The 15,697-nt window shown below is 41.6% G+C and overlaps 1 protein-coding gene across 1 annotated transcript in view; it reads left to right on the top strand.

Moving 5' to 3' along the window:
• csf1a (colony stimulating factor 1a (macrophage)) overlaps positions 1-9,022 on the top strand; it is a 30,872-nt gene extending 21,850 nt beyond the window's left edge. Inside the window, exons 5-7 of the mRNA XM_052075294.1 lie at positions 3,104-3,296; positions 5,012-5,059; positions 5,657-9,022. Coding sequence (XP_051931254.1) covers positions 3,104-3,296; positions 5,012-5,043 — 225 coding nt within the window. The 3' untranslated portion in view covers positions 5,044-5,059; positions 5,657-9,022. The remainder of the gene's footprint in view (positions 1-3,103; positions 3,297-5,011; positions 5,060-5,656) is intronic.
• Positions 9,023-15,697: the final 6,675 nt, after the last annotated feature.

Below are 15,697 nucleotides of genomic sequence, written 5' to 3'. Positions count from 1 at the left end.
CGAAGATCTACTTTTCGATCAACTAACCTCCGGGGATCTACCCTTACTGGCGCTCGCGCACATGCGCGTACACACACACACACACACACGCCATGATGAGCAACAGCCTGAAACTGAAGCATGCGATGCACTGTTGCAGCCTGTTAACTATCATAGCTCACACGTACCGTTTTAAAGTGCTTCCCTGGGCCCTCCTAGATTCCTATTCTTTGGCCGTGCTCTCGGTGAATTGTACACGAAGCAAACTCTGAGTGAGAATAATGACGATAAAAGACAACAGCTCTGATCACAAGCTGAAATTGCATACTGCAGAGCACTAACAACCTCCGGTGACGCAGGTCACTCGCCACCGGAAGGTTAAAGATTTACCTGCTTTATATTATTTTTTAAATATTTCTAATTTATGGGTGAAAATTAGACTGATAGTATGATTATGGTGCAGTGTACATTAAAACAAAAAATATATTGCATGTACAAAGACACACAAATGGTTGTTTTTCTTTTTTCTACTCGACACTCCTCGGATCTACTTGGGACCTGTCTTAGATCTACTGGTAGATCAGGATCAACGTAATGGGCACCCCTGCTCTAAATCATGGGTGCCCATCCAGTCGAATCCCAAGGCGACGAGGTGTGTTGGAAAAAAAACGAAACATTTTTTTTTTGAATGGTCGACCGCAAGGGGTTGGAGGAGGAAGTGTGGGTGGGGGGATGTCCGAGATTTTCTCTGTGAGATTTTCTCGGACATCCCCCCACCCACACGTTGGGCCGAGTCGTTAAACGACTCGGACAGGAAAATTGTCTTCAATATCGGCGGAAGCGGACCTCTGAGAGCGAACGACGGTTGTTGCTTCGCGATAAATAAGATAAGATATCCTTTATTCGTCCCACACTGGGGAAATTTACAGCCTCCAGCAGCAAGAATGTATGTAGAAAGAAGAAAGGAGAAAGAGAAAAAAAACAACAAACACCTTTCAATTAAATACAATATGAACACAAATTCACTCTCACACTCAAAGTCCCGTCTCCGCGAGTTCTACATTTTATTGTAACATATGCAAAATACAAGAAAAAAACTGCCCCCGATATTTGCATAGCGCACCCCCGGTCGGGCCCCTCAGTAGTGATTGGTTACCTGTTTTTCAACCTCGAACCACCAGTACATTGGCGCCTTTTCTGTCTGGTCTACATTGAATCAACATGTTGCAGACTTTGCGGGTGGCCAATGTCGCCTGGGAGCGACGGGTGTTCTCACCTCGTCTTTTGTTGCTCACCCGCTGGTTCCAAATTATTCATTCCCCTTTTGTGACCAAGTTTCGCCTTCTACCCTGTGGTCGCCCACCTGTATTAACGTGTTAGTGTGGACTTTAACAGCCTTTGTGTGTAGGCATTTGGGGGTGCTGGATATGCACCCAAACGTTTAGATGTGCCCAGATTAAATGAAACTTTTAAACATGATACAATTTAGCTCATAGATTCATAGTAGTTACATAGATGTATAGTTTGTTTTTTTTTCTCCTCTACGCCCCCCGCGATCGACTTGGGATCAGTCCGCGCTCTAACGGTCGATCGCGAGTGACTTAATGGGCACCCCTGCTGTACATATATGATTTAGTGATACAAAACGATACAAATTCCATAAAATTACAGTGTTTATTCGTCAGAAAGCCGTGAGAACTGGTCACAAACACAGACATGAAACTTATAAATACACAAATGTCATTACAAAATAATGAATGAAAGACAAACGTTATAAAGACAATTCAACAAAAAGGCCAACAAACCTCGTGGGGCGAAATATCCTTACAAGTCTTGCTTGTCTCCTTCCTTAGTTTAGTCAGTAGTTAACTAAGCTTTTGGTATTATCTTCGTTTTCGTACTGGCTGCGCAGAGCTCACAAAGTAGTTTTCTGTTTGAGTATGGATTGGCGAATGCAATTTGTGTCAGGCAGAACCCTTTTCCTTTCCAATTGGTTCCTGCTAATAATCACCACTGGATGACAGAGAAACACTAACAGGGAAACAACTCAATGGGGACTATAACAACACTGTCAGTACCGTATATAAGGCGCATTGGATAATAAGGGCGCAGAGTCGAGAAATTTGGAAACATGTTATGCTTTTAGGTGCACCTTTGTGCAGAAAATGCGGTAAATTGAACTCGATTGACGTAATACTATCTTCCCCAAATAAGAAAGTCTTTCACAAGACAACCAAACCTCTTGACGCAGCCACCAAGCACTCTCCCATTTTTTTCACTGAGCGATAAGAGTGGGAGAAAAAGCAAACCTCAGCCTACGTTGTGTTGACCCTCTGAGTCATTTCATGGTTGATTACATGGTCCATAATTGTAGCTCACACTCTTTTGCCTCCCTCTCTTACTCAGCTTAGCTGAGGCTTATTCGTAGTTTTCAAGCTGATTTCAAAAGGAACTCATTATTTACAACAGTGTTCTTTGACCAAATGGCTAGACAGTTGGCAGTATAGTGTAAATAATAGCCACAAACGTGCAAGTAGTGTGCGGATCATTAGGAAATTGAGTGTCAAGCAGTGAGTTGTGTTTCCAGCTTTGAAAAAAAAAGAGTGCTGTGTTGCAAACAAAAGCAATCCGATATTGATTCTGACTTTGTATCGCGCACCTTCAAAGTAGCCTGTGAATGAGATGTAGGTGAGTCGCGCACATCACTGGCAATAACTTTCGGACCCACAGCGCAAGTGACTGTAATCCTAGCACTTTGAAAGTGCGTGAAATAGGCGCGTAAAGAAATTGATTTCACCACGAATGGAAGGAAAATTCAACTTATTTCTTGACGGGTGAAGATATAATGGCCAGTTATATATTTATGTTTCATATTTTCTATGACGTCATCTTTTGTTCATACTTTTTACCTGCCTGAACATTACCTGATTTCACCCCTGCTCTCTCTCAGTGCAATTTGGGCAAATGCAATAACTCCTTCAAATAATTTTATACTGCTAAAAGGGAATCATAATTGCTTAAATTTGAATTTATTCACACATATTTTGTAGAACTCGGCATCATGTTGAGCAGGTCTGTTTGAAAATTGTTTGTATTGTGTGTGCGTTTGTGTGCGTGTTTTTAGGAAAGTCCATCCAGGTTAACAAAGGAGGTGGAAAGCTCACCAAAGGAAGCTCTGAAAAAAGCTCGACAAGTGATCCAGATGTATATGAGACTGATGACATTCAGCACTCATCCTGTGGACTGGAATTGTCAATCTGAATATTCCGTCGGAGATTATTTAAATCACACTCAAATTGCATTTACCATCACCACAGGTAAAGATTGAAATATCGTGACAGGTAATACAAATGTAGTACAGTGGTACCTCTAAATTTGCCCATGAACTGTTCAATGCTGTTGGTCGAATTCCTATTTGGTCAACTTTCAAGATAAAATGTAGAATGAATTTTATTCTGAATAAAGAATGTGCTTAATCTCTGACCATAATTTAACCTTTCTCGACATCACAGACCGTGGTTATCGTGTCTGCCTCCCAGTGCAGAGGTGTAGGGTTCGATTCTGGCCCCGGCCTCCCTGCGTGAAGTTTGCATATTCTCCCTGTGCCCGTGTGGGTTTTCTCAGAGTACTGCGGCTACCTCCCGCATTCCAAAAAACATGCATGACAGGCTGATTGAACACTCTAAATTGTCCCGAGGTGTGAGTGCGAGCGTGGATGGTTGTTCCTCCTTGTGTGCCCTGCGATTGGCTGGCAACCGTTTCAGGGTGTCCCCCGGCTACTGCCTGAGGACAGCTGGGATAGGCTCCAGCACGCCCCACTGGTGATCCGCTTGTGAGGATAGGAGGATCAGAAAATGGATGGATGTCTTCACAGGCAATGTTTCATCTCACATTGAGATTAATCTCATCCATCCATCCATTTTCCGATCCAGTATAACACCCTGAACAAGTGTGGTAAATTATTAAATAATAATAATAATAATTTTTCAAAAGGAGGGCACTGCATCAAATTAACAGTACAAAAATGCACAAACAAATGACGATTCAGTTTTTGGTCTGTAACATGTTAGAAAATCTTGAAGAAAATGGATCATTATTGTCCCGATAGCAAAAGCAGCTTTTTGCAAATGTCCTATTGAGATTAAACACCAAGTTAATCACTAATCACGTTTACATTGAACCTTGTATCCATTTCGAATGCAACCAAATTCCCAAATGAAATGAACAGACTTAAGTAAAAATCCGCGATGCACTTAATCCGCGATAAGTGAATCGCAAAGTAGCTAGGGATCACTGTACTGACATCCAGTTCAATTTCATTCATTCATCTTCCTAACCGCTTGATCCTCACTAGGGTCGCGGGAGGTGCTGGAGCCTATCCCAGCTGTCTCCGGGCAGTAGGCGGGGGACACCCTGAATCGGTTGCCAGCCAATCGCAGGGCACACAGAGACGAACAACCATTCGCACTCACACTCACACCTAGGGACAATTTAGAGTGTTCAATCAGCCTGCCATGCATATTTTTGGAATGTGGGAGGAAACCGGAGCACCCGGAGAAAACCCACGCAGGCCCGGGGAGAACATGCAAACTCCACACAGGGAGGCCGGAGCTGGAATCGAACCCGGTACCTCTGCACTGTGAAGCCGACGTGCTAACCACTGGACTACCGGGCCGCCTCCAGTTCAATTTGTTATTTGAATTTACTGTACTTTGATTATAGTCACTCACAGTCTATTCTTATATATTAAATATACTACATATTAATCAAATACATCCCTTAAAACGAAACTTCAGTTTAATGATTGTAGTGGTTATATAATTGAATGCCACAACACAGTGAATAGGTTAATTTGTATGTAATAAAATGAAATTTAAAACATAATAAAATGTGATCGGCCAATAAAAGCTCCAATTTGAATTCACCAGTCACACACTTTTTCAGTAATAATAATGGGCCCCTAATGATTGGAGCATCCCGAATCATTATGTCTACTTGAGCTGGTTGAATTTGTTGCGCTCTTTTTTTTCAGGGGGAGCAGATGGAGGCCGCAAACAAAGCTAGTTTAATCAATGATCTGGTAAAGTGCTCTGCATTTCTATCAGTTTTTACAATACTTCAGAGTGATAAAAAAAAGTGTGTGTGTGTGTGTGTGTGTGTGTGTGTGTGTGTGTGTGTGTGTGTGTGTGTCTATAGGGCGGTCTGGTGGTCCACTGGTTAGCCTGTTGGGCCTCACAGTGCAGAGGTACAGGGGTTGATTCTGGTTACGGCCTTCCTGTACAGAGTTTGCATGTTCTCCTCGTGCCTGTGTGGGTTTTCTCCGGGTACTTCGGTTTCCTCCTACATTCCAAGAACATGCATGGCAGGTTAACGGAAAAGTCTAAATTGTCCCTCGGTGTGAGAGTGAGTGCAGATGTTTTTTTTGTCTGTCTGCCCTACATGATTGGCTGACAACCAGTTCAGGGTGTCCCTCGCCTAGTGCTCAAAGACAGCTGGGATCGGCTCCAGCACGCCCTGCGGACCTTGTGAGGATGAAGCAGACTAGATAATGGATCGATGGATGGATGGATGGATGGTTGGATGGATGGATGCAGATATATGAAATGCATTCATAATTGATGGTGTATATTTTGATCGTCAATCCTTTATGTTGATGAATTTGTTTTGTTTTCTACAGGTTCCGCTATTTGGAGCTTTCACAACTGTTGCCTCTGATCATGTGGGGCCATGATCGAAACATAAGAACCTCTCCCAGGAATCTGCATTTTGTGAGCCCATCACCATTAGAAACTTTTGTGTTTGTGGTTAAATATTTAAATATATTTCTATTTACCTGGTTCTCAGAAAGTATGGTCCAGCGGAATGTTGAAATGCTGACCCACTTTGACACACTCTCTCTCTATTTATATACTGTATATATATATATATATATATATATATAACACATTTTCTCCATTTACAATTAATATAATATATACAGACTGCAGAGCTAAAATAAATAAGCCTAACTGAGATTTGTGCTGTCTTTTGCGTTTGAATGAACTTATAGTGGTGAAAACGAGCCATCGCTGTTCATGTCCTGTCAACACGCCCTTGCAATTAAGAGCCCTTTCCCCCCTTAAAATGCATCAGTGCCAAAAGCAGTTGTAATTAAGGCTGTACATTTTTGAGTCGAATCGGACTCCACACTTTTGTTTTGTTTTGTTTTTATTCTCTCAGATTGGACTCAGACACCTTGGCATTTGACTCAGTTCAGCCACTGGACTCAAAAAATATTTTTATTGACTCAAAAGTGTCGAACTATGTTTTTCTTCCTGAAAATTAACTGAAACCTTCAACAAAAACAAAACTTGAAATAAAAGTATTTCAGATGATCAAAATAGTTATCTGATTGCAGATTCTGTAAGAAGTCAATTTCGGACACATATTTTATCACGTTGAACTTCACTCGACACTTGTCGAGGCGCCACTAAAAGGGATAGTTATTTTTCTTGTTTATTATTAAGCAAAGGGTTCCATGACATTTAATAAGAGCAAAATGTCTCTTTTTGGGGGTGTGGGGGGGGGGGGGGGGGTGTAAATAGCATTTTTCTGTCTTAAGGTTTACTCTTGATCTCATTCGGACTTGGACTCGAACCTTGTGGAATCGGACCTTACTTCGATCCTGACCTTTGTGATCCAACTTGACTGAGACTCGATAAAGGTGGACTTGACTACATCCCTGGATGTTACCAATAAACGCTGTCCATAATGTGACAATACATCAGCAGGGAAAAAAATGATGTTACGCATGTTACCTTCTGAGTCTAAGAGAAAAGAAAATGAAATATACTGTATACTTACACTGGAACAATTTTGTTTATTCTCCGACTGAGTAAACTAGCGTATTGGCCCGAATATAAGACGGCCCTGATTATAAGATGACCCCCTCTTTTTCAAGACTCAAGTTTGAAAAAAGACTTTTTGAACACCAAATTAATTTTTATACAGAAAATAATTACAGTGCATCTGAAACAAATGATTACAACAATATATTTGAGAGAATAGAATCGTGTTTTGCCTCATTCAAATCTAAAGTGCAATCACATTCGTAAATGAATGGCTTCTGGTTTTTTAAATGTAAATTACATCATAACTTCTCCTAAGCTGCCGTTAACCTGGCCAATCTTTGACCCACTTGTCTCCAGATTGTCACTACGTTTCTCCATTTTCTGTTATCTCTTTTCTTATTTTCTTCTCTTTTCCTTCTTACCGCTATTTTATATTTTTCTTCTTTGTGCTACCGCTATTTTTATTTTTATTCTTCGTGGCAGGGGTTCACTTTGGCCTGGGGAGCCAAGTTCAGCATTCGCTTCAATGATATCTGGTGCCATCTAGCATTATGAATGGGTATAATGTATAGACCCCAAATATAAGACGACCCCTACTTTTTCAGTCTTATTTCAATGCAAAAAACACTGTTCTATATTCGGGACAATACGGTACGTGCCGCGCATGGCGTCCAGTTTTACCAGTAACACCAAAATACACCAAAATAGATCAGTATATTTTCATAAATTGTGGTGCTCATTTGAACTTCCAAAGTAACACAATGTTATATGACGCCCATTCACCAATTCAGTGGTAATTATCAATGTGTAGTTTGTAGCAGTTTTTCACCTGAATCTCTTTGTATGAAGGTAATGAAGTTGTTCAATTGTAAAAAAATACTGAATTCAAAAATATTTATTTCACATGAGTGCCTGATGCTTGGTACTCAGGTTACAAGTGCGCCAATGTGAAACGATGGAATACCAGTGAACCACCTCTTGCGAAAAACGGGCTGAGTGAATTATGTTTTTTTATCGCACGTCGCAAGAAAGTTTTTATTTAAATCGTACAACATTTTGATCTGGTTTTGAACAAGTTCATTTTCGGGCTCTCATTTCACATTCCTGGATCATAGTTTTTGCGAACCACCTGTTTGTCCATTTACCCAACGAAACCTCTTGACTGCCATTTGCAGATGGCATTGTGGTTGTATGTATTTTATTTTTCCAATTATCGAATAATATCACTATTAAGTTATATTTTTGTCTGAAAGACTGTTGTTCTGACAAAATACACAGTGCTGCAAAAATGTGTTTATTTGAACAAAAACATGAAACAGACAAACAAGATGTGCTGTTGAACGAATAAATAAACAAATACATACAGAAAAATTATGAAATTGTCACTATTTGACCCACATGAATTTGACCTCAAACCTGTCCAACGTAATTGAAGAAATGTAATGACAAAATGATGCACATGCTCTCAAAATTTATCGTCACTGTGCTGTGATAAACATGTATGTCCATTTTTATTTTTTTTAAACTTTTATGTGAATGGGTATCCACGTTTTGTAATGAACATTTAACATTTTTTTAAAATGACAAAAATAGACGTGTTTTTCACAGGACAGCGAGGATTTTCAAAGACTATATAGATGTGAGTGGTGGAGAAGTAGCATTTCAGTTTTTCTGATTTTAGAGGTCTGGATCAGTCCCCACTCGCCCGCTACAGTCGGAACTTTATAGCAACCTGATTGGCTTTCTTTGCATAAGTGGTGATCCAGCATATTTTCGAGTATTTTAATTATAATTTTATAATCATTGTTTTGCTTCATTTATGCCATTACAGTGTGTAATTAACAAGCTTGCTATTTTTGCACTCCGAAAATGCATCTTCCCTGGTGACCAGAATGTAAAGAATCCTCATTAAAAAAAAAAAAAAACTTCGGCCGTTGATAGCACCTGCAATTCTTTTGCAACTGCAATTTGATCCGTCACAATGTCCGCTTCACAAAGGATATTGCGCTGATGACATACCAACGCAAACATCTCCACAAAGTTGATTGACATCCAAACAGCTGAGTGCAGTTTGTACCTGGTTTCCCCCTTGACTGCATGGCAAAGTCTATATGCTGCTTTGTGCCAAGAATGTTAAATATTCTGTGAAGTGCTTTGTTACAGCTGCTGCTGATGTGAAAGCGCGATATAAATAAAGCTGTTTTGTACTAGAACACCGTGGCTGAATGAAGGAATAATGTGGTTCCCTTATGCACTCACTAGATGGAGCTAAAGGGAATACAATACAAGACAGCAGTGATGGCAAACGAGTCAGAGACTAAGAACCACTTTTTTTACTGTGTTACTGCAAAGAGCCACACACACACTCGTGCGCGCGCACACGGGATGAATCTGCTGGAGGCGGGTCTCCAGCTGATCGGTGGCGGTGATGGGGGTGTTTAGGCCGCCATTTATTGGCCCTTTCTCGGATTGAGGGGAGCAGCGCTACGACTAGAGAGTCCTGCTCCGCCACCGTGGTCGCTGCCTCTCCACTGCACCATCACCAGTTCGCAAGGGGAGCGACCATCGTGCCACGGCCGCCGCCGAGTGGTTGTGGAGCTAGGGACGTGGGCCCTCATCTGAGCCTATCCCCGACGCCCCCGCGCCATCGCCGCTGGACAAACACACAAATCCCCCCCCCCCACCACCACCCCGCCCCCACCCCATTTCCTCCTCCCATGCTCACGGTCGCCTTCAGACCAGTCTGGTGGCTCTTGATCGATTTCGATCGACGTATTGGGCACTCCTGCTTTAAAAACAGAGGTAATTTGCTGCTTAGCTTAGCACTTAGCGCCGTTGTCTGCACATAAGCGGTGATTCAGTCATCTGATTGGTTGCCCTCTACGTCGATCATTTAACGGGATTGATGATAGGCTGACGTAGTACATTCTGTGTTTTAAGCACCGCTGTTTGAATGGCAGCGCCATCAAAGAGGCAGACAGTGCAGTTTTCGACAATTGCCGTGTGAAAGCCCGGGAGCCGCATTGAACCAGCCAAAGAGCCGTGTGCTGTTGTGGCTCGCTAGCCGCGGGTCACAATCGCTGCAGCTGCAACAAAGCCGTTTACAGAACATCCAAGTTATCAGAAAATTGATCCATGCAGAAGGTGCATTGGATTATAAGGCGCACTATAGGATTTGGAGAAGATTTTATGCATTTTAGGTGCGCCTTATAGTGCAGAAAACACTGTAATTGAAGGCCATTTTCATGAAATTATAGTTTTTCTGATTTTATCCTTCCATCCATCCATGATCTGATGACTTCAGGCAGTTGGACGGGTACATCCTGAACCAGCCAATCGCAGTGCTTCCTTAGTTTAGTTCACGTAAAATATAGTTTTCAAGATAAGATCAGAAAAGAAAACCTTCATTTGTCTCACAATGGAGAAATTCCCAATTTACAGCAGCAAAATTATGAAAGGGAGAAAGTAGAAAACAAAAAGTATGTTAATCAATATAAATATAAAATATGAATATAATTATATTAAGATGTTTTAGGAGTGAGTTACTGAAAAACCACTCTACTAAAAAGTGTTTTGGGTTATTTTGGTTGCCTTTAACTATAGTAATTTTGGTTTAATGATAGTTATCGTCAGAGAGATGGACAAACCTCAATTCCAAAGAAGTTCGGACATTGTGTAAATCAAAATAAACAGAATTCAATGATTTGCAAATACCTTTCAGCTTTTATTCTTTTCAACACATAACATAGACAAGACAGTTCATGTTCAAACTGGTAATCTTCTTTGGGTTCGGAAAATAGTCACTCATTTTGAATCTGGTGCATGCAACACTGTCCAAAAAACTGGGACAGTTTTGTTTACCACTATGTTACAACACTTGTCCTTTTAACAATTCTCACATTTGATAACTGACAAACAATAATTATTGAGGGTTTGTCAGTGAAATTCTTTCGCATTCTTGCTGCATGTATGACTTCAGTTTCTCAACAGTCTGTCATCTCCAAGGTCGTATTTTGCGCATCATCGATCTGGATTCCTGGCAGGCCAGTTTGGTTTTTGCGCACATTTACTACGAAGCCCCACTGGTGTAAGACATACATGATGTGTCTTAACATATTCTTGCGAAGCAGGGCCTCTCATCTCATCTCATCTCATCTTCCGTACCGCTTGATCCTCACTAGGGTCGCGGGGCGTGCTGGAGCCTATCCCAGCTGTCCTCAGGCAGTAGACGGGGGACACCCTGAATCGGTTGCCAGCCAATCGCAGGGCACACATAGACGAACAACCATCCACGCTCACACTCACACCTAGGGACAATTTAGAGTGTTCAATCAGCCTGCCATGCAATTTTTTTTGGAATGTGGGAGGAAACCGGAGCACCCGGAGAAAACCGCAGGCCCGGGGAGAACATGCAAACTCCACACAGGGAGGCCGGAGCTGGAATCGAACCCGGTACCTCTGCACTGTGAAGCCGACGTGCTAACCACTGGACTACCGGGGCGAAGCAGGGCCATTCTTGAAAAAAGATATTGCTTGGATGGGAGCATATTTTGCACCCAAACTGTCATGATTAGGTTTAGGGACCAACAGGTGGCACTGTCGGGCTTCCCCAGCAGCTGCACACCTGTTGGTCATAGGTAATTAGGGCTTTAAAAGGACTCAGAGCCTGAACACTCGGTGTCGGGTCATTGTTGCTGTTTGCTCTTGGCTTCTGTCATGTTTGTTTCAGTCATGTTTAGTTCATTATGTTTTAGCTTTCGTCATGGTTTTAGTTTGATACTTTGTTTGTTTTGGATTTGGTTTTCTTTGTTTTAAATACAATTCATCAAGTACACTCTGCTCCTCCCTCCTGCCTGCTTTTTGGGGGTCCAGTGGACTCCAAAAAGAACACATTCACACAATTGCACTACACACACACACACACACACACACACACACACACACACACACACACACACACACACACACACACACACACACACACACACACACACACACACACACACACACACACACACACACACACACACACACACACACACACACACACACACACACACACACACACACACACACACACACACACACACTCTCGCATTTAAACTGCATAATGTGTGGTGTTGTTTCTGTGGTAATGAGGCAGGAACAAGAAGGCGACTGGTGAGCCTTGCACTGCTTTATGCTGAGGGAGTTACCCAGCTCGCAAGTCAAATGACCGAGAGCTATCCAAGACCACACACATACATGCACGCATGCACACACTGAGAAGTCAGTGGTTTCCTCGGTGCAACTAAGTATCACTAAATATTCATTCATTCATTCATTTTCTGAGCCGCTTGATCCTCACCAGGGTCGCGGGGGGTGCTGGAGCTAGTAATGGGTCCATGAGGCCTCATGAGGCGTGTCGACACACTGACGCACTGTGTTGATACTGTGCTGATACTGTGTCACTGACCACTGCCACCTGCTGGGCCTTCAAGATCCCTGCAGCCAACCCACTTAACAGACTGAACTGACTGATAAATTTATTTGTATATTGAACATATAAACATACAATTCGGTAATAAATTGGCAAAAAGTGAAGGTAAGATATAAAAAAAGGAAAAGAAAATAGTCATCATCACAAATATGTGTTCAAAGGAGTAGAAAGAAGTAAAAAACCTACCCCGAGTCCTACCCCTTCTTATATATGAATTGATCATTTTTCAAAATAGGAAAGAAAGTCTACATATCAACAAATGCTTTTACCCTTATGTATGCTGTACCTATACATTTTTACAACTTTAGATTTGTATATACAGTACATACTCATTGGAGCACATGTATATGTCGATTTTCTCATATTCATAATGGATGCTACATTTCATTAATATATTAAATCTCATCAATGTATTTCTGATGTATTGCTATATTTCATGAGTGTATCGAATTTATCAGCTTAATTCTGATTTGTGTAGTTGTCTTGTACAACTTTCGAATTCATTTTTAATCTCAGCAAGAGAGTTACTCATTTTACTGGTCCGTTTCAGAATCATTCCACAGATTTAAACCTATTACAGGTAGACTCCTTTGCGTGATGTTTGTTCATGTTTTGGATTTTTTTGTATAGGTTAGTACCCCTTAAATGATGACAACTTTCTCGAATTTTAAAAAGCTTCTGGATGTTTTGGCAAAGGAGGTTGTTGTGTGCTTTGTACATTAATTGAAGTAAACCAGGTCATGAGATTTCATTGTTTAATTTGATAAACGGTGGATTTGTGGGTTCCTTCTATTTGGAGCCAGTGATTGTTCTGATTGCTTTGTATTGTAGTTTTAAAACAGTGCGTTTTACTGGCATTTCCCCATATTTCCACACAATAGGTCAAATATGGAAGTAATAAAAGTATAATGTGTACAAGGATCTCTTATTCAGCACATCCTTAGTTTTTGGGAGGATCCCTATGGTTTGGGATATTTTTCTTTTATCTATTATGTAGCTGCCAGCATGGTTTTGCATCTACAACTGTTCCAAGACATTTTCATAAGGTCATTCATCGATTTGATGATGAAGTGTATACAATATCATTCACATCCATGCATTCATTTTGCGACATTCAATGTGTTCAAATAATGTGAAGATCATTTGAATGAGGATGCTTTTGGGCTTCGACTTCACAATTTTTTATTGAGAAAAATAAGATGCTCCAATGTTTTAAACTTCAGCCTGTTGCATCTTTTACAAGCAATTTCTCCTGCTGTGAAGAACACACGCTCACAAGGGACGGATGAAGCTGGCGTACAAAGGAACTCCTTTGCGAGGTGGGAGAGGTTTGGGAAGAAGTGTGTTGGTCCTTCCAGTACAGCTGCTTCCTGGAACCTTGATTGTCAAACATGGAGTGGAGAGTCAACCAATAATAATTACTGATTGTCAATTAATCATCAAACATAGCAACGGTGAAAAGATGAGTGAACGTTTGTATACCTGGCGTAATACTGGGTGTATCGCGAACTTCATTCTCATGCTTGGCCCGATAATGCCTCAGCATGGTAGAGGTGCTTCTGTTAGTGTATGACAATTTGACTTGGCAAATTCGACATTTCACCTGTAATGAAATGTGAATAAGAAGTAACTAAGAGTTACCTTGAAATGTATTCGGATTAGAATGGTACAACACATGTCAATAATCTGAGAGGCACTCGAGTGCCTCTCGCCGAGAGGCTCTCGGGGACAGAAGGCGATTTGAATAAATAAATAAATAACACCTTGTTCTCCAGGACATCAAAATGGTCCCACACGGCGGATGATTTGCGTATCTGCTCCATAATCGGCAAGGAAGTCAAGGCACGCACACGAAGTCTGCACTGACACGAACTTCGACAAGCGAGCGTGAGTGAGGTCTGGCTTGTTTCGGCAGGTGGCATTGTGTCGCCAGACGCACTTCCTTATAAACACTGTGCGGCGGGCTTTTGCTGCGTCAACGCCCTCTGCACTGAGTCGATGCCCCCTGGACTAAGTGGCGCAGCCTGGACTGTGCCAAGCAGCCGATGCAGCCTAAACTGCACCGGTGCAGTTCACGTGTCAATTAGCAGCCTGGACTGTGTCAATGCAGCCGATGTGTCAATTAGCAGCCTGGACTGTGTCAACGCAGCCGATGTGTCAATTAGCAGCCTGGACTGTGTCAACGCAGCCGGTGTGTCAATTAGAAGCCTGGACTGTGTCAACGCAGCCGATGCAGTTCACGTGTCAATCACGTAACGTAATGAAGCAGCACATGCATCGACACGTGGTTTGCTCTGTGAGCCCAGCGCTTGTGTCAATGCATCGGTGTCGCTAAACCCATCACTAGGGTCCACCACCTCGCAAGCGTGACACAAACTTTCAGGGTTGGGGTGCTCGATTTATCATCAATCATGACAGTTGTCTGTTTCCAATGAACCAAAATGAAGGGAATCGATGCACTTTCACGATTGTATTGTTCTCAAAAAAATTCACATCCTCGATCTGGATAGCTACCAGGTCTTTGTGGGTACTTGTGTCATTTACAATATTTTAAATGGGCTTGCCATTCCTTTTAGATAAATTCATTCAGAGGAGAGGCAGCGAAGGACTAAGAACTTGACTCTTGACTCAAGGTGATTGCAACATCAGAAGACAGACAAATTTTGGTCAAATGGTCACTTCTGTAAGAGGAAAGCAACCCTGGAATAAGTCGCCAAGAAACAGAGACTGTTATAACTTTCCCCCCCCAAAAAACACAACTGTCTAAAAATACATCAGACATGCACCCATGAAGGTCCATTTCCAGACTCCAGCCCGTTCCATTGGGCTTCTGGCCAGCAAAGTTGAAGTTGTAAGTGATTTGTCTGTCTTGGTCAATTGTCTTGTAATTGAGTACTAACTGGTCTGTTTTTTTTCATGTCTCACCTATTTGGTTCTTATTTCTGTCATTGTGGTTTTATTCGTGAGCTATTTTCAAAACCTGCCTTGATACAACGGCTGAAAGTTACACTGTTTATGCTTTTGTTGATGAATGTGCACTGTCCCACTGAAGAAAAAAGAAAAACTGTTTTAAATAAATGCTAGTTTTCTGCCGTACTCCCAAGGCAGGTTTTGAAAATAGCATGGTGATACACGTAAAACTTAAAAATCACGATGATGAAATAAGGACTTAATTGGTGAGACATCATAAAACAGACAAGCCTTGTTCACCTAAGAAAAGTATTTTTAAGCAGTCCTCAACTTTCCCTACATGTATTTATTTTTTAGCCCCAACCCATCTTTTTGGATAAATACTGCAGGCATCGCATTCAAAATGAGAGAACATTTGCACACACAATATATATACTGTGGACTGTATCTCTCTCTCTCTCTATAAAAAAAGTTCCACACTTTAGGCTACAGCGATTTC

The sequence above is a fragment of the Hippocampus zosterae genome, chromosome 9, assembly GCF_025434085.1.
Source record: "Hippocampus zosterae strain Florida chromosome 9, ASM2543408v3, whole genome shotgun sequence".
NCBI lineage: Eukaryota > Metazoa > Chordata > Actinopteri > Syngnathiformes > Syngnathidae > Hippocampus > Hippocampus zosterae.
This window is presented reverse-complemented; position numbering and strand designations above follow the sequence as displayed.